Consider the following 24,749-nt stretch of genomic DNA (forward strand, 5'->3'; position numbering starts at 1 on the left):
TTCAAATGGGGCTTCTTCGAGCTATCTTGGCAGCTTAATTCAAGCCGACTGAAGTACTCTATCTCTTGCAGTACCAAAGATCCCACAGTCCCCCTGGTACCTACTTCAACAGGAGGATGTGCAGCCATTTCAATATCTGGGACATTTCTGGCACTGGATTTTGATCTCTGCATGCTTTGTTTGATGGGATTGAAGGAGGTTTGTAGATGAAGAGAGGTTGTTCTTAGTGTTCTTTTGATGGAGAAATTTCTTTGAGACTGGGCCATTTGGTGTTCTTTACCACATGTTCTTTATCTAAAGTGAACAGCGCTAGATTTTTCCCTGGTTGGAGGATCAAATGATGGCCTGATCATTCCATTCATGTGCTTGCCCTTAAAACATTTAAGCTTCTAACTTCTCTGCCTATTATCTTTTAACTACATTGGTTGCATTTTAATATTGTTTGGTGCATCGTCGGGTCAATTACCTACTGATGATCAGGCTTGAATAGTGAGTTACGTAGCCTGTTCCCACACTACTTTTGCTGATATATAGGTTTCAGAATTAGATATAGATACTTGTTTGACATGGACGCACGTTAGGGTTAGTATATTTTTTTATTTTTGTTAAACGCCCGTACGATTTTTGTTAAAATTTTAAATCATATTTTTTTCCTTTTTTTTTTTCTTCGAATCACCGTATTATGCTTAAGATTACCATTATCTCCAATATTTTGTTAGTTTCTCCTTGCATTTTAAGTCTAATTCCCTTATGGATGTTCATTTTGAAGCATTTCAAATCGAATACTCACCGATATACAAAAAATGAAGAGTCGAAGCAACATAACATAATAATCTCATACTAGGTAAAGTAGCTGTTAAACGATGCCATGGGACAAGAAAAGGAAAGCAACTGTTCTGTCTTTACTGGTAAGATTGGCAAAAGGGATTAGAAGAGGGTGGCCTGGTGGGGTTGTTGTCTGGTGAACAAGTTGAGTACTTTTCAAGGCACGGAGGCAGTTGTGGGGTGATTTTTTTTTAAGGTTTTTTCTTTTTAAAAAAAAAATAATAAAGAAAATAGTATGGATATAAGAAAGTGATTACAAGTATTGATATTCGAATTTAAATTTTATTATATGTTATTTTTTAAAATAATTATATAAATTAATCGAATTAAATTTTGAAATTTTTTTAGATTTTTTCTTTTGTTTGTATATCATTATACTTTATCATGGCTAACTTTTTATGGGGTGATGGGAAGTATATATTTTATGGGGTGATGGGAAGTATATGACTAATGTCCATTGTAAATTACAGATGGAGAATGTGAAGAAATTTGTTAAAATTTTTAGGTTTGCCACTCTGGGTAGGAAAAAGAGTAAATGAAAATAGAGAAACTGGCTCACAACTTGTCAAGTCATCCAAAACCATGTATTAAAGTTAGCTGTTGGATTAGTTGCCAACCAGCTATGGACTAATGATTCTGAAAAGAGACTGAGAGTGAAAATGGCAGATAATGAGCTTACACCATTCAATTTGGCAAACTTTATAAATTAAGGCTTTTTTTTAAAAAAAAAAAGAGGTTTTTTTTTATTTTTTTTGTGTGTGTATGATTGAAATAAAGAATAAGGTGAAATCCCAAAAACATTATTTTTTTAATCCCCTTGTATTAGGAGTGAAAAAAAATTAAACAAATTAAAAATCGATTTAAAATTATAATATTTGATTTATTTCAAATTGATTTTTTTAATCTTTTCGAATTAAAAAAGAATATTAAATGTATATATTAAGTTTAAATCAAATTTAGGATCAAGATGTAAATAATAGAAAAAAAAAAGAATCAAATCGAATTATATATTTTTATTAATTTTTATATATTTTTTAAATTTTTATAAAATAAAAATAATTATTTTATATAAAAATTTATTTAAATATGTTGAAATTTCTATTAAAATAATATATAAAAATAAAAAAATAAAATTTTAAAATCGATGAACTAAATCGAATCAAATTGATATGATAAAATTCAATTTAAATTAGATCAATTTCAAAAAAATTTAATTTAAATTCGAATCAAATTTTAAAAATTTATAATATTATATATTATTAAAAAATTAAATTAAATTCAATCTAAATTATTATCACCTCTATCTTGTAATTGCTTGTATAACAAAAAGAAAAGGAGGTCAAGGGAAATATATTTGTGAAAAGTGTTCAAGAGCAGTGAATTTCATAAATTTTGCACTGTTGGTTGGATGAAATGGCAGAAGTTTGGTAGAAGTCCCTGTTTCATGGATCATGACTCTGACTTCGTGAGCTGTGGTCCTGATGGTAGGATGGATAGCCTGAAATATTTGATCCCAATGTTCCTGGTTCCGTGAACCATTAACCTAACATAGCCCTTTTTCTTTAATGGGCAAAACCGGACCCTTTAGCCGATATAATAGGCTTGTGGGTTTCTTTCTTGGGCTTCAACACAATGTACTTTCCAGATACCCTTTACTTCAAAACCCATAAATTCTGTTCCTTGTTTGCCAAAATTCAGTCCCAAGTTTCTGGGTACTCAAAACACTTTATCTTGGGCAGGGCCATCAAGAATAGGACCCTCGAATGGTTCAAGAACTCGATGCTGTTTCAAGCTTGGCAAGAACGGTGTTGATGCTGAAGGTGCTGGCATTTATGGCAGCCAGACTAGAGATGATTTTGACAGAGATGAAGTTGAGCAGGTTGTTTTTCTTCAATCCTGTTCAGGTTATAGAAAGTCTGAGATTATTTGGCTAATGAGCTTTCTTTTAGCTTTTTAATGCCATTTTTCTTGCGGATATTTATTAGCTTATCCATAGACTTGGGTAATTTTAAACAGGACACTAATACAATAGGAAAGAAGTCAAGACAGTTTTAAAATTTTAGCAGAAGTTGTATAGGAGTTTAGAAAAATAAAAATATATATTTGTTTTGTGTTGTAGTTACAAATTTGATACGAAAATATTTTATGTTTTATACATATCTGACACGATATGAATATAATAAAATATGAATTCTCGTGAAGGATTAGGGAATTCAAGCCCTTAACACATGGGAATCAATGCCCGGAAGGGCTTAGACATTGCATATTAGAAATGAGTTTCACTTTGAAAAGTTTTACTTTCCCTATCTGACATTATTCACAAGAGTTCTTAATAGTTGAAATGGACTGTATTGTTTAAATGTCAAATTGTCAATGAATATGCCTTCATTTCTAGTTCTTACTTTCTTATCAACTTTACTTCTTGGAATTATAGGATATGATGCGAGATGAAAGGATAGAAAACATATATCTTTTTATTCTTTGAGATTATTTCATGATCATTGGACATCACAAACACATATAGAGGATTAATAGTAATGAACTTATTGACTGTTTGTTGGCAGTTATATCATCAACAGAGTAGGGAAATGTGGATTTTAAGAGATAAATCTCTAGTGTTTCATTGAATTTTTTATGGAAGTAGTTTTATTTGATATAAAGTTGTTAGCATAAATGGAATTTTCTTGGTTGAACTAAGCTAAAATGACATGCTTGCTAATCAAATTTACATTTTGCATTTGTTCTCCTTTCTTGCTATTCTTGAAAGAAATGCAAAATATCGTACATCCACTAAACCCTCTTAAGATATGAGAATGGTAATCATAACCTTTTATGTTTTGAAATATGAAAAAAGCGGTAGATAGCATATTAAAAGACATAATAAATTATCAACGGATGATTGATTCAAGTGGCAAAGAGAGTGTGTCTATTTTTATTATTTAAATTTGAATCCTCTAAAAGACTGTAAGAAGATAATTTTTATGAATTTACTAAACTCGATATAAATAAAATACTTACATATTTATATGAAAGTATACTACCATATTTTATCATTTTCGTGTATTTTTTATCATTGTAAAGAATAGTATTGATTATGAGAATGAAGCAGTTGGTGTGAACCTCTTATTATTTTATAATTATAATTTGAGAAGTCTTAAAAGGAGAAAAAGTTATTATTTTCCATTATCTTTCAGTGTGGTTTGAATTCGTTATGGTAAACCAAACTTTGTTTGATCTTTCTATTCACAAAGCCATTTCATTTTGCAGTACTTAAACCATATGGACATGCTTCTTGTTGAAGGCTCATTTGATATGTCTTAAAGGGGAAAAAGTCATTGTTTTCCATTATTTTCCTACCAAATTTTGTACATTGTTTTGCCCCCTATGGAATTCAAATCTAAATCTGCTAAAATCCGTCTCTTAAAAGTGATTATATGATCAATGGAACTAAATTTTTCAAGAACGACCCTTTTTTTTAACATCTAAAATGGCACTGTAACAAAAATAATATACAATAGCATATTACCATTACATGGGTCAACACAAAGCCAGTAATCCTCCATGAAGTACCAGTATGAACACTGCATTGGAGTGACACGGGAAAATGGAAAATAAACTTCGAAAATGCTTACATTGCTCAACATTTTACAAGTCTAAGAACCTTGAGGAACAGAAGCATCAAAGGAACTTTTCAACTATGCAGCCACCTACTAAAGTTAATGTGAACTCAAAAGTGGTAAAGCTGGCGATGATTCAAGCCTTGATGCACCAGTGAAAGGACAAATTTAAGACCATTACAAGGGGTGATTTATCCTGAGTTCCATCGCCCTGATTCTAAATAGAGAAGTTCCTTCTGGTCATGGACACAGGTCATGAAATGCTCATTGATAAGGGAAAACGCATTTCTTGGACAACCGAAAAAGATCTGCAAGAGACTTAAAAGTTCCATCGGTCTAACTGCTGCTTAGCTTCTACCATATCCTTTTGTGCTTTCTTTCTCCGGTAAAATATTGGGCAATCCCGACTGCAAACATGATAAAGCATTGTTTACAACTAAAATAAAAGAGAAATAAGGAGGCAATCAAATGCTAACACACTTGCATTTCGTTTAGTAGGATCGAAGGAAAGAGGAAAGGAAGAAAAAAATGTTAAATCTAATGGTTGAGCTACAAAATAGCACACTTATTATGAATCTCAATCATTAGATTAACAAATTTTTCATCCTTCACCTTTTCCATCCTTTCTACCGAACATAGTACACATCCCATCATTCCCCTTCTTTTCTAAATAAATCACACAATCTGCATGGTCCTACATTTATAACTGTATATGTGCACTATATTTAAGGCATAGCGAGATCCCAACTTTACCAAGCATTTTCCAGAAAAAAATAAAAAATAAAAACCTCTAACTTAAACGGCATTAAAATTGTTCATCACAAGTCACAAAGAGAAAGGAGATAGTAAAACCTAGTGCACAGCACATCCTGGTGAAGAGAGCCTTGGCACTCTTGGCATTGTGTCCATAACCTCCCAAAAAGCTCCTCTAGCTCTGACACTGCAGTCATTCAATATAATTGTAACATCAAAAGACCTTGGTTCTGACAGTCTAAATAATGTTGTTTCACATCAGAAAAACAAGAAGGGAAGAGATGTCCACCTTGAGAAACTGTTTTATAGTAAAGCTCTGCCTCTCTTCCCTTGCAGTGTGAACACAGTGTTCCATTGCTGAGGGAAAACCCAAATGCTGTAACATTAGACTCCTAGCAGAAAATTTGCTTTGGTATTTATACATGTAAGATATGTCAAGCTTTTGCATGTTTGTGCAATAATCAATAGGTGGCGGTCTACAAAGTACTTGCAGATAATTCTAAGAATTTTTACGCCTATGTATCTACCAATACACATTTGGCATTTGCAGACCTCTCTGAAGGGCAGTTCTTGGTTTGATTATGTTTCTCTGATTAAGTTTCAGAGAGAAAGTGTGTGTGCATGTGTGAAAGAAAGGAAAAAAAAGAAACCAAACTAACCTAGAATCAATTTATGGAAAAACCAATCGAGGAAAGTCTGTTTGAAAGCATTACGACATTGAAAGCATAATGGTTTTGTCACTCTCACAAGAAGATATGATATTACCAAGCATTCAAATTACTAACGGTTCTATAAAGAATTCAAAGAAAAGAACATAGAAACCCTAGCCTATAAAGCAAAAAGTCATAAAAATTGAACGCATTACGACATTGAAAGCATAATGGTTTTCTAACTCTCACAAGAAGATATGATATTACCAAGCATTCAAATTATTAACGGTTCTATAGAGAATTCAAAGAAAATAACATACAAACCCTAGCCTATGAAGCAAAAAGTCATAAAAATTGAGACTGAGGTTATCTTAAGAAATAATAGTCAAAGAACAAAGATCAACAAATAAAGAATCTTCAAATTCTTCAAAAAAAAAATGCCACAACTTATTAATCCATTAATATAAAACTAAAACATACAAGCAAGCAGATTCATACCTAATTAGTGCCTTGCAGCCAATACAACTAAGCTGTTTCTTAGCAAATTTCATTATTCCACTGTTTGAAGGAGTTGAGATGGAAATGGATCTTGTGTGACTTCCATGGAGAAGTTCCTTGCTGGCATTCTTCAAAATGGGCTCAAAAATTCTTAAAAGTGGCTGTTGTATTAACGCTATTGTTAAAACAAGGAAAAAATTTGTTATAACTAAAATGGAGAGTCTTAAACATTAAACTAACCTTGCTAATTTGATTTTCAAGGTAGTATTGGGGATCGATGGGGATGTTATTTTCTAGCACATAGATTGGGTCCTCCGACCTCTCATAAGCCTGAATTCATGGACAGTATTTGATACTGGGATACAAATAATATAATCATTTGCAAGAGAAGAGAAATAATATTTTAAGTCAGTAACAAGATTACCTTGGCACCTTTTGCAGCTTTTATAATGACATAAGGCACCCGATCCCCAACATTTGGAGCGGTAGCAGCATCTCGCTGTCAATTATAGAGTAAACAATCATCCTAATGCTCTAGGATTAATCAGCATTTTATAGAGGATATAAAATAAGCAGCCTTAGAAGAAGACCTATATCACTGAAATCTAGTAAAGGCAACAGCACATTATATCATTTAGAATGAAAAAAATTCATCAACCATTATTGCATCTTAACAATTATCTAGCAATAAAAAATAACATGTATACTCAGCATACAGTTTACTAAGTGCATGCAACATTGACGGCTTTACAAATATCTAAAGAAATCAAATACATACAACCCAGAAGACAAAGCTAACATCATATCTAGGTATAATTATAATGAGGTTCCTCAAACATATATTTATACGTAGCATGCTGAAAATGTAACAAGAAAAAGCAAAATACCAACCTTGCGCATTCGTTCAGCAAGTTCAACATGAGCAGCTTTTACCTCATAATCATCTCCAGTTTTTGTAAGACCCTGTTATATAGGAGCAGCAACAAAGCAAAATTAAAACGACTGGAACAGATTTATACCAAGCACTATAAAAGCTTCTAAAGACAGCCCAATGACTAAAGCAACATTAAACCAGGAATACAGGATATTCACCTCACCTTAGTAATAACCAAAAGTGACAAATCCATTCGATTCATGAGAAGATCCGAAATGGTATTCTTGACATACTGAACTGCACCAGGAATATCTCTATCGATCAATATTTTGTGAAGGCATTCGTTTACAAGGTTTTTGACCAATAAACAATTGTCTCTTCGTACAGTTTCAATGCCTGCTCATAATAAATAGTGAATTAGTGGTTAAGTTCAACAAAATTTTCTGAAGCTCACATGGTTGAGAAACTTTTTGTTTACCTTTGGTGTCCATTTTGTCAAACCTTTTTGGATTTGTCCAAAATAAACCAGCATATCTTTTCTTGCTAATCAAAAGATAGGGATAATAAACCTTCTCAAACTCTAGTTTGATGGGCTAAAAACATCAGGTTAATAACAGAAGAAGACAATGTTAATACCAGATAAACTAATAACTAATAAGTAAAATAGAGATTGATAAAAGTACAAAAACAAGTTTCAAGTGATGCTTTGCTATTTCCTTAAATGAAATTAATAGTATCATGGTCCTAAACAGTAGCCCCCATCTTACATCAAGATTCAAGATCAGAGTTGACCTGAGCTTTTTTTTTTTTTTTACCCAAGTGTAATAAATTTAAGGTTCAACCAGTTGCAGAACACTTCTTCTTATTTGAACTCTAGCCTGCTGGGCTTTCTTCAATTGTAAACAAAAAGAAGATGAAACACGACTTAAAATAAGAAAAGACTCACTTTTGTGAAGGTTGCACTGATGGATTCTGCAGCCTCTCTGCCCAAGTTCATTGCTGCTTCTACATCAGGCACGCCAAATTGTACCATAACTGAATCTGTGTCCCCATAGATAACCTGATCATAAAATTATTAGTTCTCCCTCTCCAAAAGTCATTGATAACAGTAATTTGAATCAAGAATTTCAAGCAACAATAAGCAAAATTTTATCACTCTAATCCCCTTGGCCAGGAGAGCAAGTGACAATGCCAAGCACCATTTAAGAAAAACAAGCCTTAACTTGGGGAAATTTTGAAATAGATGAGATTAAAAAAAAATTCTCATGTGATGAGCTCACCTGAAACTAAGTTTTCAAATTAAAAACACTTGAGGTTCCAGCTTTCAACCATCGACCAGATTTTTAACCTCTTCAACAGATCATTTTGATTCATACATTTCATCAAGCATATTGGTTTACGACATTACAAATATAAGCATTGAATAATAAAACATTACAACTAGAGGTTTTGAGATGACTTACCTCAGCATTGTGTTCATAACCTCCTAGCACTGTGAATTTATCTTCAACAAGTTTTTTGGTGTGCTCAATCATTTGTCGACCTTTACAAGGTAACCAATATGTTAGATCAAACAAAACTAGGATAATACATTTTAATTTATACATAAAGATGGAAATTATCTACAATAAGACACATTTTATTGTACCATAGCTTGTAACACTTGAAGAAATCTCTAAACATGGTAACTGAGCAACAGTAGCCCCTGTAAATCCATATACGGAATTCGCACTTATCTGAAACAGAATAATAAATCAAAAAGATCAAAATAATGAAAAGAACATAAGGAACCATGTTAATTGTACCCCTGAATACAATAAATTACCATTTGAAAATGGATGATAACAAAACAGTGATCCTACCTTCAAGGCCAGCTGTCGACCATCTAAAACAGCTTTCTCAAACGGATCCTTTGCTTCCTAGATTCGTATAAAGAATATGTGTCAAAACAAAATGAAAGCGAAAAAGGGACCAAGAGACAAGAAGAGCAGCTAATAGTTTGATGGCATACCATAGAACCAATAGCAACATGAACCAGAAACATGAAAATTAAATGAAAATTATTGTACCTTTAAATCTGCTTTTGCTCGTTTACGGGCAGCTAATAGCTCTTCCAAGATTTCTGGAAGTATCCCCTGAAAAAATTTTCATTCTTCTAATCGGTTAAACATATAAAGCATTCATCAACAGGAAATAAAACAAAAACCTATAACATTTACTTATTTATAGAGAAGATAATCATCTATAACAAATTTTACATTGTTTGAAATAATATAACCTTCTGCAGATTTGGTTTAACAAATGTTTCTCCAGATGGAGTTTTGTTAATACATTCTGGTGGGAGGTTGAGTTTGCGAACATCTTCAGGTGTTACCTTCACAAAGACCAAAGATCAGAATTTGCCCAAAAGCCTCTCAGCTCAAATTATTTATCAAAGTAAAAGGAACATACCAAAAATAGCATGAATTAACAGCTGAATGAGACATTAAAGACGAAAATGGTTTAGGAGAATCACCAGTGTGCAATAACATAAATTATATGCCATCATAATTGATGGATATAGAGATGCAAAATCCAGTGTCGCAATTGGCTTTTCATAGAACCCGGCTCTTGCTTCCAACACCTAAATGTTAGTTGAATCCTTTAATCAGGTAGCTGCAGTTTTAGTTAGAAAACAATTAGAAGGGTAAGGAAATTTGAAAACAAACTTACAGTTGCACCTTCAAATGTTCCCTGTTCAGATCCTGCCTGTTTGACATTTGGAATAACAAGGTTTTTCTGTTTAGACTTCCTAAGAAGTTGAGAAAGTACCTGAAAAATAGATCAAAGATCTTAAACTCAAACTCTTAATCACTTGATAAATCTACAAAAACTTAAAAACTGTACAGACCTTGATGCTTTGTCCTCTAGAAAGAAGAAAAGAGATAGGGACACCTGTGACACGTGCCATCTCCACATAATTGTAAATAAACATGAGTTTATCCAAAAGCCTCTGGGGAAGGTAAGCATCCTGCAACCACAGAAGAAAGAGAATACTGATTCAGTCATGTGATTTAAAAGTTCCTCCATCTCAACAAGAGCACTCCAAAAAGTAGCATTTTATGCATGCTGATGTCATAGACCTACATAAGATTACAAAATCAAGATCAAGAGACAGGATTTTAGAATGAAAGCGATTGCTAATGCTTGTAACATTTTATAAACAAATAGCTGCCATGAAATGGGAATAACTAATATTTCATGCCTTGAACACTCAAAATACTTGTAGCAATATGGCTGCACCATATTATGCATGTAAATACAATTTAAAAGCATAGTACCAAAGACAGCTAATGAGCTCTTTCATATGGAAATATTAAATGATAGCAAATTTTACTAAGCCAAGTAGATGCAAGCTACTACAGTCTATCACATATGTCTCAAGAGGCTCAGGCAATAAACGAGTTGAATACACACAAAAAAATCAAAAAAAAAAAAAAAAAAAACTCCTTTGCAATAACTGACAATAAAAGTGAAAGCCTAATAACATTTCAATTCGGTAATAATTACAAGGAAGTTTGTTTTAGCCTCTCAATTCCTGATGGGACCTGAAAAAAAGTCCATAGAATTTGCAACCATAAGCATTTGCGCTGAAGTTTTGCAAGTTGGAACCAAAATATGCACCTTCAAACAATACACAGCAAGACGCCTCCTAGTCTCAGCATTCCCATTCTGAAGATCCGATATTATTGAATGGTGGACGTCCTCTTTCTGTATGAAAGCAATGCCAATCACAAATTTGTGTTTCACTTCAGATAAGAGTGACAAACAAAAGTAAGCAACCTTGAAAGAAATTAATTGCTAGAAACAACTAGCAGAATCTAACTGCATATTTGACCATTAGGACATAATTATGTAAGCAGGTAGTAATCTTAGAAGAGAAATTCTGACCTGCTCAGAAAGAAAGTGTGCCGAAACTGAATTCAGTGAATAAGAACTTAGTTTGTAGTCACGTTGCATTGCCTACAATGAAAGAAACATTGCTAATTAACAAATCTGTCAATATGAATCACTAAACTCTGAGATAAAAGCTACAAACTAATGAAGCAGAAAAACCGCATGCATAAAACCTGGAGCAAATCAAATTGAACTCTCCCTTCCACAGTAACTTCTTTGCTCTCCCTAGTTCCATACTGTCTGTAAAAAGCCAGCATCAATAACCAGAGAACAGATGTGGAAAGTAAATTGTAAATCACACCAGAAACTCGAAGAAACCCAGAATAGTCATGTTATGCTATGACAGGCAACACACTAACAATGAATTCAATTAAAATCTTTTTGTACGGTAGTTAAAGTAAATTACAGATACCATAGTTTTCTTTTTCATTGTCTCACTTTGAAAATCATAGAGAGTGAATTTCAACAAGGATATAGATTGAAGAAGCTAAAAGAAAATGAATACAAGATTGGTTCACATTAAGCTCCTCATATGACCTTTCAGGTTATAGCATAGGAAAGACAGCATTAGAAGGAAAGACTTTTAAACACTGCTGGGCAACAAAAGCAACTAGCTTGGCCATTGTAAAGTATGTGGTAACAAACAATGCCAATTTGAAAACAGAAAAAAGAATATTTTCAAAAGAAAAGAAGGTAACAGAAAGGGGAGAAAGAGTCGATTTTTAAAAATGTTGTTTATGTTTTCCATAATTATTTGCAATTGCAGTAAGAGATAACAAGGTAGGACCAAAATTTTAGCAGAAAATAAGTCCAAATTCTGTCGCAATTATAACAATAAAAAACAAGCATAATGGATCCTCTACCTTGAAGAAAAGGTTGTATCCTTGACACGAACCCTACTATTCCTGATGCGGCCAAGCGTAGGGAATTCAGCTATTCCCAATGTTTGTGCTCTCTGTTAACCAGAAAATCAACTTGTAGATGGTTCAATCACACAATAGTCCATAGCACATAAAGTTAGCATATCCAACTCCCATACAAGTAAAAGCGAATCAAATATAATGAACCAAATAGAAACCTTTGCTGCAGTAACATTCATATAGAATAAACAGAAGTTCAGATTTTCTATTACCTCAATAAGGTATGGTAAATCAAACTTGCAAATGTTGTATCCGATTATAATATCAGGGTCCACTTCACGAATAAATTCCTGTAAGCAAAACCTGCTTATTAAACAATGAATGGCATAGCCTTCTTCAAAGAACAGGTTCAGTAAAAAGGAAATTGATCATATCATTAGCTTAAGAGCCATTGAGACTTCAAGAATAGGGGCCGGACATAAACTTAGAGTTATTCATAATGTTCTGACGATTTCTATAGTGGACTTAGGTAAATGGAAGAAAAGGCAGCTTTATATTTGGCTTCGGAAAAAACATGTTTTCTGGTTCTTGCATTTCCTGCAGTTTGTCAGTTCAATCCAAATGCTGTTATCAAATGGATTAGAAGGAGACAACATAAAGGTAGAAACAAGGATGAATCAGGAAGTAGCTTTATGAATCTCTTAACAACTATAGAAATCATGTCTTGAACAACTTATATAAGAAAAAAAGAATTAATTATTGAGGGATTTAGAAATATGCACATATTGATACCTTGTGTTTATGCATGCCTAAGTAGTAAAATGAAACAGAAATGTTTTAGAGACAAAATCAGTACCCTCCAAGCAAGCAAGACTTCTTTCTCTGTATCAAAAGACATCACATCAACACCAACTATTGCGGAGCATGACTTAAGGGTCATGACATTACGGATGAATGGTTGATCTTCTCCTTGCAAAGTAACTAGATTTGCCACCTGGAAAGAAATGGAAATTTTCTTTAGCAATAGTGAAAGAAAATCAATTAGGTCTCAATTAATCCCTCATCCAACTTGAAATCACGATCCTAAGAACAAACTTAATAGTTTGGCCCAAAAATCAAATTGGTGTTTTCAACAAATGAACAATACCTGGATTACAGGATCATGGGTAGGCTCTGGAAAATGACCTTTGCGACCAGCACACTCAATGTCAAAACTCAATATGCGAAATGGAGCCATCTTTGAGAATTCCCCCTCTGGAGCATGGCTAATCAACTCTGAATACCTAAGAACAATAACGGGGAAGGGAATTAAACCAGGAGGTTAAAGAGTCAATACCAAGAGAAAGTTGAAGTGCTCTTAAAATAGACAAAAGAAGAGGTTACAAGCAATCAAACTCCAACTGGCAGTAGGACAAATTCTTTGCTGTCTTCTTATATTTACCAGCCGGTATCTCAATCCAGTTACCACCAACGATGTTGCAATCAATCATGAAACGAAGTGCAAAAAGAACATTGCTTTCATATGTCATGAAGCTCTTCATACCAAGGCCTTCAATTTGTATGCCTCTATCAAGAATGCCTACAAATCATCAATGATTAACAAGCCTCCAGAATGAAGGTTTGAAGATGTTCAATTATGCGCACAATTAGAGTTCACATCAAGAAAAAATAAATTAAAAACAGAAACTAATTACAACTTCAGTAAATGCATTTAATGCAGTGTAGGCAACTCAAGAGAAATATGGGCCATACAAAAGCATCAGGAATTTTACCACGACAACTAGTAACCATGGTTGGCAATGCAACTACAATCTTGAGAAAAGGCTGCGACTTTTGCTGCTGGTAATACATAATACTCTTTTTATGAACCAATTCAACACGTCGAACAAACTTTGGTACCTTACTATTTCTGTTCAACTCCTTCATCTTCCCCTGAATCATGTAACTAAAACAATATAAAGCTACTCATTAAAAGCAAATATATAACCTGAGGAAGTGGTAAAACCAAATACCTCAAGGGTTTGATGAAAACGGGATATATCATCAGGATCCATTCCTGGAGGGCAGCTAATGTAGAAATATGGCTCAAATCCATGAACAAGACAACAAACACTATGTCCTACAAATATAAGCAATTCATCAGCTTGCCATAAAATGTACAATTTGGGATTTCCTTTTTTTTTCAAATGTAATATCATCATATCAGCAACCAAAGGTGGCAATCATTCACCGTAAAAATATCAAATAAATAACAAAAATTAACAATAACATTAAAATGTATTTAGCATTCTTAGCATCCAACTATCACTAAAAACATGTTAGAAAAAATACCTTCTTTTGTAACCCCGAAAATTCGGATAATTGCAGCAGGACCAGAAGAATCAGGCAGCAAATCTTTATTACTTTCTCCAATCACATAATCAATCTCCAATTGCTGGAAAACTAAAAACCCACAGAAAAGAAAAAAAAATCTCAAAATTTTCCTCAAAAATCCCTAAAAATCAAATATTTACTGCAAAAGGTTTGCTTTTTAAGCTTACCAACGCCACGAGACTGGAAACTGTAGGCATCAGAAGGAGGAGGCCGGGCCCATTTGGAAAGACGAGAAGCGAGAGCTTGACGTTCCTCAAAGTCCCGGAGGATTAGGGATTCCACGTCTTCTTCCCCCATAAGGTTTTCTTCAAAGAAGACATCTTCATCAACGATATCTTCTTCCGTCGGCGGTGGAGGGGCAGTCGGCAATGTGGCTTGGTGCTTCGTCGCCGGATATGGTTGGTGTGGAGACGGCTGTGGTGGCCGCTTCCTTGGGTTGCCGCTCTTGTTCATGAGAGAGAAAATGAGGGCAATGGAGGGAATTTTGGGCTTGAGGAGTAGGGAAGAGTGAGATTCCCGCCAGTTTTGAGGTTTTATAGGGAAGGTGGTGTCAGTTGTCTTCCACGTGGATATTTACAATTAATAAACTGACTGTGTAATTTAATTTTACATTCAAGTAATTATCAATAAAACTTAAATTTAATATTTATTCATTTAAAAAAATAAGTTTTAATCGATTGAAATAATTTTTATTTTTTTAAATATTATAAATAAAAATTTAAAGAGTCAAAATTTAAAATAATCGTGATTAATTAAAAAATATTTGAATTTGACTTATTTATTATTAAACCAAGTTATTCAAATAACAAATCAAGTTAAATTTAAATATTAAATACTCAATTTGAGAAGTACACAATTTTAATCAAATTATTAATTTATAAAACATTTAATATATAAGTAAATGATAAAAATATTATATTTAATATCAATATTTATAATTTTATTAAACTTAATCAAATCAAATTGGAGTAACTCAATTAAATTTATAAAAAAAATTCAAACATGAAAAATAAAATTTAAGTTGAGTCAAATTCAAACGTGATAATATCGATTTGATTTATTTTGATTAAACTTTTAATATAAGTATTAAAATTTAAATTTTAAATATATTATATTAGATATTATTTTTTAAAAGTGATTATATAAATTAATTTAAATAAACAATAAAATTTTTGTAATTTGTATTTTAATCATTTTGATGAATATTTTATTAAAACTTAAATTTGTAAACTAATGTATACAAAAGTATCATTCGGTTCACTTATATATAAAATCAATATAAGGATAATGAATCAAATCTTAAATCATATATAAACTATGTTTGCAAATAGAAGTTGCTTTTATTCATTTATTTCTTTTCTCAAAAAGATTATTGAAGAAAAAAAATCATTTTTTGTAAAAGTGAAGAAAGATAAGCTAGATGACAAATTTAAGGGTAAACACAACAGTAATAAAAGACAGTCTATTGTATTCTATAGCTTTATGCTGAAATACAGAAAAGAATTGCCCATTGTGGGAGATGTTTAAACATTTATTCGAAATAAAGCTCGAGTAGCTTCTTCGATGTGTCAGATACACTTGTAAAAGGGTTAAGTTCAACATGAGCTTTCAGATCCAGATCAGGAAACTGGTTTGTTAGAGCCTGGTGCATCCCGGACATGAACATCATAACAGCTAGCTGATTGTTAGACCTCACTTGACAGTCTTGTGGTGAGTCTTTGATTTTGCTTGGGTCATGTTTTTGTCAAGCTCCGACTTGTAGGTATTTTAAAAAAGACAAAGAAAAAAAAAAGCTAAAATTAAAGGCGGAAAATGTTTCTTACGATTATAAATAATAGATCAATATAAAAAAAAATAAAAATAAAATATAAAATTAAAAATAAGATCCAATGAAATGATAATATTTGAATGTCTATATTTATAAGTAAAAAAAATAAATTTGTAAAAAATAAAAGTGATATGACTTTAAATTTATCATTTGATTTAACATGTCAAATCAATTCAAATATCAAAATATATGTTATTGACAACCTTGAATAGGAAATAAGGATTACAATATCTTTTGGACTACTAAATGTTCCCTGCAGATCATATTCCAAGAATCCTTTATACTTCCTATGAACTTGGGGTTGCAGCAAACAGTGATAATAAATCGGTTCAAAATCAGTACTACTGCAACCTGCTTGTTAAAATTATATACGCAACCGTTAAATGCATAAAAGATGTAACACAAAGTTTGAGTAGTAAAATTATAACCATTTGCTGTCCAACCCCATAACAACGTGAGAATAAGGAAAATTGTTAGTATTGAGATTTAAATTTTTAATTTATTGGATGGCAATTGTTAAAGATGATTATTTGAATTAATTGAATTAAATTTTAAGTTTAACTTAATGATTTATTAATGATTTATAATTAATATTTAATGTAATCTTTCATAAATACTCTATCTAGTCATAAAATTAAGAATGTTCATTAAGTCAATTCGATTAATTTTAAATTGAATTATCCAAAATTAAATTAATCAAATTATATATTTATTTTTGTTAATCGAATCAGATTTATTAATTTCAAAAATTAACCGATCGAATTTAATTCAATTAATCAATTAATTTTTTAGTTAATGGAATAACAAATATATTTAAGTTAAATTTTAAACCCTTAATTTCTCATATTTAAAATAAATTAAATAAAATTATCTAATAAAATATTTAAATACAAATTTATTATGTTAAAAACTCTAACAACTTTTGAAATAAAATAATTCATTTTATGTATTTTTTATTTTATATTTAAATTTTTATATTTTAATTAAAATTTCGGTTAATCCAATTAATACGATTTTCAAACCCAATTAATAAAAAATCAAAATTTTTCTAAAATAATTTCGAGTTGAATTATCCAAAATTAAATTAATCAAATTATGTATTTATTTTTGTTAACCGAACCAGATTTATTAATTTCAAAAATTAACCGATCGAATTTAATTCGATCTTAGTTAATTTTTTAGTTAATGGAATAACAAATATATTTAAGTTATATTTTAAACCCTTAATTTCTCATATTTAAAATAAATTAAATAAAATTATCCAATAAAATATTCAAACACCAATTTATTATGTTAAAAACTCTAACAACTTTTGAAATAAAATAATTCATTTTATGTATTTTTTATTTTATATTTAAATTTATATATTTTAATTAAAATTTCGGTTAATCCAATTAATACGATTTTCAAACCCAATTAATAAAAAATCAAAATTCTTCAAAAATAATTTTTGTTAATTGATCAAAATTAATTTAATTATTGACCGACTAAATCAAATTAAATCAAGTTAATTAATTTGATTAAAGGCAAATTATGAATACCCCCATAAAACTCCTGTCTCTTGCTCCGCAAACAAGGGAAAATTTTGTCATAGTTAGTAGCAATCGCTTCGTATGATTCTTTGGAAAATAAAAGGCAATGTAGGAAAACAAAGGTAACACTTCTCCTTAATCATCTCTTGCTTTTCTAAATCTGTTTCATTTTCCACCAAATCCTCCTGTGAAAGGCGTTGAACCCTTCCTCTTATACCAGTAATATGTCCATCAGGCTCTCCATGAACACAACGTTTCAGCTTGGATAGCTAGTGTTTTCATGTCGAAAGCATAAACACCCTGCAAATTAATTGATTACAACATAGTTCTAGACATCAGATTTTGGGAGTCGAAAATTTTTTGACAGGATGATTGCTATAATGATGATCAAATAAGCAACTAGAACTGGTTCCAATTTTGACAAAACTAGTTTTTTTCATTTTTGCATACTCCAACCGCATATGGTAATGTTCAAATTGTAATCGAAAATCCAAATGTTAAAAATTTGACTAGCTATAGGCAAACATACTACATGGACAATCAAGAAGCTGACGATGATTGAAATTATGACACTTCAATCCCATGTTAGAAGGTTTTTTATTAATTAAAATTTTTTTTATTTGAAATTATTAGGATTCGAATTTAATTATTAAAACTAAGAATCTAATATTTTACCAACAAATCATCCCGTTATTAGCACCTTTTGACTTCTTTTTCTATTTATTATTCTGCATTTGAATTTTTTAGCTTGGGTGACTTGTATATGCTTAACATAAGCTGTTCCATAACTTTTATTCTTTATTTCTTGTAGAAGTGTTGTTGGTGAACTGGATGAAGAGCTTGATTCTGCTCTTGATTTGTCAAACCTGAGAGCGTGTCGCCTGAAGCCTGTTACCCGGTTGAGCTATGAAAGTTGTGCAGTTGCTAAGAACAGTATTTGTTTATTAAATTTTAACAAAAATCATATATGAATTTAACAATAACAAAAAATTTTGTTTCGTATTTAACGTGTTAACACTAATTGTTTTTTCGTATTTTACACTGTAATGCTTGCTCTTAAGCTAATTGTGTTTTCCTATTTTACACTGCAATGCTTACTCTTAAACTCTTTATTTACACTGTAGTGATTTTTTTTATTTCTCTTTTTATCTTCATATTCCTATCTAATGATTCGGGACGTATTCCTAGATACCAAAAATAAAAACAGATTTTCTTATTACTTCTTTTTTATAAATGTTATTGTTGGGCCTAAAACAATAAACATAACAATACAGAAACAATATATTGCAATAAATCTATAATAATATACAACAATCAATAATCAATAACGTAAAAAAAAAATAAAGCACATCAAGATTTACGTGAAAAACCCTCTCATGTAGAGAAAAAAATCATAGATCACTAGAAAAATCTTCACTATTAAATAATGGATATACAATGTTCTTCTCTAGTTAAAACTATAACTAATCAATAACTAGAGAAACAATTGAAGAAATCTCACCAAATAAGTGACTCAACAAATACACCATGGATTTATTCCTAGAAAGCTTCAAACCCGATCTTCACCATTCAAAATGTAAAACTCTGAATCATAAACCTACTAACAAAGTTTCAGCTCAATCAAACCATGGATCGACTTTTGTTCAACCAACTCTCACTTCTCCTTTTTCTCTTTGCTTTTACTGGCTTTTTTTTTCTTGGTTTGCGACACCACCTTAAAACAGCCCCACCTCTTTTTATTAAATAGTTAAGGCTTTGTGTAAAAAGAAATACAAAGGCCTATGGCCTTTGCTTAGTCTAAAACCAATTACATAGGACTGGACCCTATTTTTCTAATAATCTCTCCTTTCAGCCTCATTAGGAGGAGATTCATCATCATAGCAGTTTCATTTAGAACTTACCTTATTCAAGGAACTCATTCTGATCAAGTTACTATAGAACTCAAGCTTCTCCCTAAGAAGTATCTTAGTTAACATATTTGCTACATTATCACCAGCATGAACTTTCTTCAACAACATCTGCTGTTCTTTAATCACTGAACGTAACCAATAATATCTAACATCAATGTTTTTTGTTCTAACATGGTACATGGCATTCTTACTCAAATCTAAAGCACTCTGGCTATCACAAAATATTATATACTTTTTTTTATTTAATCTCAATTCAAGAAGAAAACGTTTCATCCAAAGCATTTTTTTACCTATTTTAGTTGCTGCAGTATACTCAGCCTTTGTAATTGATAAAGCAACATACTTCTGTAACTTAGACTACCAAGACACAACTCCTCCTACAAAAGTGAACAAATGTCCTGAAGTAGATTTTCTACCATCAAGATCACCTATCATGTCAACATCAGTAAATCCTTCTAGAACTGGTTGTGAAACTCCATAACTCAAGTACATTTTTAAGGTGCCCTTCAAATATTTGAAAATTTATTTTACTGCTTTTTAGTAAATTTTTTCCAAATTAGAAAAAAATTTGCTCGCTACACCAACTGCATGAATAATATCAAGCCGTGTACAAATCATAAGATACATTTAAGAACTGACTGTAAAAGAATAAGAAATATTAAACATAGCGAAATATTTTTCCTTATACATTAAACAAGATTTCTTACTCAAATAAAAATGATTGGCAAATGGATTGCTAACTAATTTAGCATAGTGCATGTTGAATCTACTAAGTACTCATTTAACATACTTTTTCTGTGACAACCACAGTTTTTTAGCTCTCTTATCCTGGATAATATCCATACCGAGAATCTGCTTTGCTGGACCTAAATCCTTTATATCAAAAGACTTAGATAATTGTTATTTCAACATGTAAATCATACTAGTATCTTGTCCCACAATCAACATATCATCAACATATAATAAATGAATAATGAAGTTATCATTATGAATTTTTTGACATACACACAAGGATCCGCTGTCGTTCTTTTATAATTGTGACTCATTATAAAAGAATCAAACTTCTTGTATCACTATCGCGAAACTTGTTTCAAGCCATATAAGCTTTTTTTCAATTTGCAAACTAAGTGCTATTTTTTTTTCACTTTAAAACCCTTAAGCTGATTCATATAAATGTTATCTTACAAGTCACCATACAAGAATTCAGTTTTAATATCAAGTTGCTCAAGCTCAAGATTCAAACTAGCTACTAATTCCAGTAGCACGCGAATGAAACTCATCTTCACAACTGGACCAAAGACCTTATCAAAATTGATGCCTGATTTCTAAGAAAAATCTTTTACCACCAATCGAGCTTTGTATCTTATTAATTTGTTACCATCATTTTTCAACTTGAACATCAATTTATTTTTTAATGGCCTATTCTTTTTTGAAAGTTTAACAATATCATAAGTACCATTTTTTCGTAATGACTCTATCTATTCTTTCATTACTTTTAACCAATGCTCTCTATCCGGAGTAGCTTGCACATCTTTGAAGCTTTCCGGCTCTCCTTCACTTATAACTAAAATAAAATCTAAACTTAGATACCTGGTAGACGGGCTACACTCTCTAGTGGATCTTCTGAGCTAAGACTCTATATCACTTGATATTGAAGGTAGCTCATTCTACTTAATACTCTCTGGTGGAAAAGATTGTTCCATCTGTTCAAAACTGATTGTATTTGGCTCGTCACTAACTGTGGCTGGCTTATTCATTTCTTTACATTATGTTTCTTACTCATTTCCACCATTTGTAGCTCTTTCTTGTAAAATTTCTGTCGGTATTGAAACAACACACTAATAGTAACCTGTGTAGTCTTCTCATTTTTCTCAAGATCTGTTATAATTTTTTTTTTATGAAAAATCACATCTTTGCTTTTGACTATCTTTCTCTTTACTAAATCTCATACTCTGTAGCCAAATTTCTTATCATCATATCCTATAAATACATATTGTATAGCTTTACTGTCAAGTTTTGACTTTTGTTCTTTCGACATATGCATAAATGCTTTACACTCAAAAATTTTTAAGTGAGAGTACGAGTATCTTTCATTGTCCACACTTTTTCTAGAATGTCAAAGCCTAAAGAAACTTATGGTGACCTATTAAGCAAATAACAAGTTATATTGATTGCTTCACCCCAGAATGGCTTTAGTAATTTTTTCATTCTCAACATACATCTAATTTTTTCACAATAGTGCGATTCATCTTTTTAGCTATACCATTATGCTGCGATGTTCTAAGTTCTATCATCTCATGCCTGATCTCATACTTTAAACAAAACTCTTCAAAGTCTTTGGATATGTATTTTCTACCATTATAAATTCGAATATATTTTAAGGGCAACCTTGTTATCCTTTTAACCATGGTATGAAATTTATGAAAATACTACAATACTTAGCTTTTGTATTTCAATATATATACCCAAATTTTATGTGAAGCATCATCAATAAAAGTAACAAAATACTTACTACCACTTAATGACTCAACCTCAATCGGATCACATAGGTCGGAATAAATCAATTACAATTTATTTTTTTCTTTGAGTACTCTTACGAAAAAAAACTCTATGATGTCTACCAAACAAATAATGATCACATGAATATAGAGACATACATTTGGTCAAGGGAATGAAAGATTATCTTACCAAAACCTGTAACCCCTTCTCGCTCATGTGTGTCAGTCTCTTATGCCACAAATTTGCTAAAACATCATCATCAATGGCATTTACCTGGTTGTCGTTCAATTGTATCCATGTTTTATACCTTGTGCAGTATAGTTTTCCCTTTGCAACTACCATAGATCTTTTGAGAAGCTTTCATTGCTTATTTTTTTGTCGACTCTCATATCCTTTCTTATCATAGACATTAATAGTAAGTAAGTTCATTCTCATATCTGGAATGTATCTGACATCCATCAAAGTCAACATGTTACCTGTACTAGTTTGTAGAACAATATCACTAATCCTAACAATCTGCGACACACTCTTGTTTCTCATATTGGTGCAACCAAAGTCTCATGTTTTGTAAGTTGTAAACAACTCTTTCTTAGGAATACAATGATATGTCACTTTTGTATCAACTATTCATTCAATACTAAGATCTCCAACATGATTACAATCACCATGTGTACAAATCAAAATAACTAAATCACTATCTGAATTCACTGTTGTAATATTACCATCATCTGAACTCTTACATTTCTCATCTTTTCACTCTTACTTCAAGATTTTACAGTGTTGTTTTATATGACCTATCTTACCACAATGAAACACTTCACTTTATCTCTAGACTTGGATCTATATTTAGATTTACTACGACCTTTTGAGTTCGGACCTCTGTCGATGTTTCTACCCCTATTTTTTGTGACCAGAGCTTGATTTTCAAGGTCTACATCTTTTTGCCTTGCTTCTTCATTAAGCATACTGTCCTTTATCATCTCCAATGGCACCTTATAATCATGAGCTAAATTAAAAATAATCACAACTAGAGTATTCTAGCTGTCTGGCAATGAACCCAAAAGAAACAATGCTTTTATTTCATTATCCATCTTAAGCTCTATAGTAGTCATCCGATTAAATATATCTTGAATGTCAATCAAGTGCTCTGTAATCGATCGTCTATCCCTGTATTGTAAAGTTATAAATTTTTTAACAAGCATTACTTTATTCATACTTTTTTTTTCTCATACAATGCTATTAATTTTTTTCAAATAATGTAGGCAGCTGTCTCTTCGCTACATGATGAAAAACGCTGATATCAACACATTTTCTTATTATAGCCAGCATTTTTCTGCCTAACTTCCTTCAGCTTTCATCTTTCATATTTGTTAGTTTAGTTGAATCACCCAATACCAGCTTATACAAATCTTTGTAGTATAAATGATCTTTTACCATAAGCTTCCAAATTTAATAATTTGATGCTGTCAATTTTATCATGAAACCTGTATCACCTTCCATGATCTCAAACAAAATTTACTTCTATCTTGGGTTGCTTCAGTATCGATGTCTCAAAATAACCTTCACTCTAATACCACTTGTTGGGCCTAAAGTAATAAACAAAATAATGCAGAAGCAATATATAACAATAAACCTACAGTAATAGATAACAATCAACAACGTAAGAAAAATAAGTACACCAAGATTTACATAAAAAACCCTCCAATGTATAAGGAAAAATCACAGACCACCAGAAAATTCTTCACTATCAAATAATGGATATACAATGTTCTTCTCTAGCTAAAACTAGAGCTAATCAACAACTAGAGAGACAATTGAAGAAATCTCACCAAATAGGTGACTCAACAAATACACTATAAATTTATTTCTATAGAGCTTCAAACCCGATCTTCACCATTTAGAATGTAGACTCTAAATCATAAACATGCTGACAAAGTTTCAGCTCAATCGGACCACAATTGACTTCCGTTCAACCAACTCTCACTTCTCTTTTTTTTTCTCTGTTTTTCTTGACTTTTTTTATTTCTCTTTTTGGTTTGTGACACCACCTTAAAACAATCTCACATCTTTTTATTAAATAACTATGGCTTTATGTAAAAAGAAAGACCAAGGCTCATGGTCTTTACTTAATCCAAAACCAATTACATGGAACTTGACCCTATTTTCCTAACAGTTATTAGGATTTGATTTATTTCATTGTCAAAAATCAAAAGGAAAAGAGAGGGATTTAAACCTTGATACGAATAATTCACACAATGGATTAGCAATCCAATGATACAGTCTACTCAACCATCTCTCCTAATTGAGAAAAGATGATTACTATGTTAAAGCATGTTTGATATGAAACAAACATTATAAGAACATATAAATTGTCGAAGTCTAAAAAATATTATCCTTGCTAAAAGTAAAAACACCAGTAATTATAAACAAAATAGAAGATAGCAAAGCAACCATCCACAGATTAATCCACAATTTTCTTCAAGAGAAAATACTTTCAAATTTATTTCTTTATTGAAGCCATATAACAATTGCATATTCTCTCATTCAATAGATTGATATTTGAAGTTTCTTTGACGCCTTGTTCAACTGTAGCA

At 31.4% G+C, this 24,749-nt stretch overlaps 1 protein-coding gene and 1 pseudogene across 3 annotated transcripts; both read right to left on the reverse strand.

Moving 5' to 3' along the window:
- Positions 1–4,330: 4,330 nt before the first annotated feature.
- LOC111287624 (DNA polymerase delta subunit 1) lies at positions 4,331–14,885 on the reverse strand. 3 transcript variants are annotated; one of them, XM_022878279.2, is made up of 30 exons: positions 14,554–14,885; positions 14,345–14,455; positions 14,026–14,132; positions 13,786–13,945; positions 13,397–13,592; positions 13,161–13,296; positions 12,870–13,007; positions 12,286–12,363; positions 12,017–12,108; positions 11,327–11,393; positions 11,148–11,219; positions 10,881–10,967; positions 10,108–10,227; positions 9,930–10,028; positions 9,733–9,840; positions 9,496–9,591; positions 9,287–9,352; positions 9,080–9,136; positions 8,866–8,953; positions 8,681–8,760; positions 8,164–8,277; positions 7,696–7,810; positions 7,441–7,613; positions 7,235–7,306; positions 6,768–6,842; positions 6,584–6,673; positions 6,344–6,504; positions 5,485–5,552; positions 5,295–5,382; positions 4,331–4,849 (listed from the first exon to the last, which is right to left on the reverse strand). In XM_022878279.2, the coding sequence occupies exons 1-30, from the start codon at positions 14,837–14,839 to the stop codon at positions 4,762–4,764; spliced, it is 3,288 nt and encodes a 1,095-aa protein (XP_022734014.2). In that variant the 5' UTR covers positions 14,840–14,885; the 3' UTR covers positions 4,331–4,761. The 3 variants fall into 3 exon arrangements, 2 of the variants coding, with proteins under 2 accessions (XP_022734014.2, XP_089615767.1); XR_016341567.1 differs by having other exon boundaries at positions 4,711–4,849; positions 5,485–5,587; XM_089759641.1 differs by lacking the exons at positions 5,295–5,382; positions 5,485–5,552 and having other exon boundaries at positions 4,618–4,849.
- Positions 14,886–15,916: 1,031 nt separating this feature from the next.
- On the reverse strand, positions 15,917–20,148 carry LOC149519175 (chloroplastic lipocalin-like; annotated as a pseudogene).
- Positions 20,149–24,749: the final 4,601 nt, after the last annotated feature.

The sequence above is a fragment of the Durio zibethinus genome, chromosome 4 (genome assembly GCF_047325235.1).
Source record: "Durio zibethinus cultivar Kanyao isolate XHJ-2024 chromosome 4, ASM4732523v1, whole genome shotgun sequence".
NCBI lineage: Eukaryota > Viridiplantae > Streptophyta > Magnoliopsida > Malvales > Malvaceae > Durio > Durio zibethinus.

Bases quoted from the DNA above. Each gene is read 5' to 3' on its own strand.
- LOC111287624 (XM_022878279.2), bottom strand. From the start codon at position 14,839: ATGAACAAGAGCGGCAACCCAAGGAAGCGGCCACCACAGCCGTCTCCA. The intron at 10,968-11,147 runs GTCAGAATTTCT...GCTTTCATACAG, and splicing joins CACACTTTCTTTCTGAGCAG to AAAGAGGACGTCCACCATTC. The intron at 7,811-8,163 runs GTGAGTCTTTTC...TGATGTTTTTAG, and splicing joins TCAGTGCAACCTTCACAAAA to CCCATCAAACTAGAGTTTGA.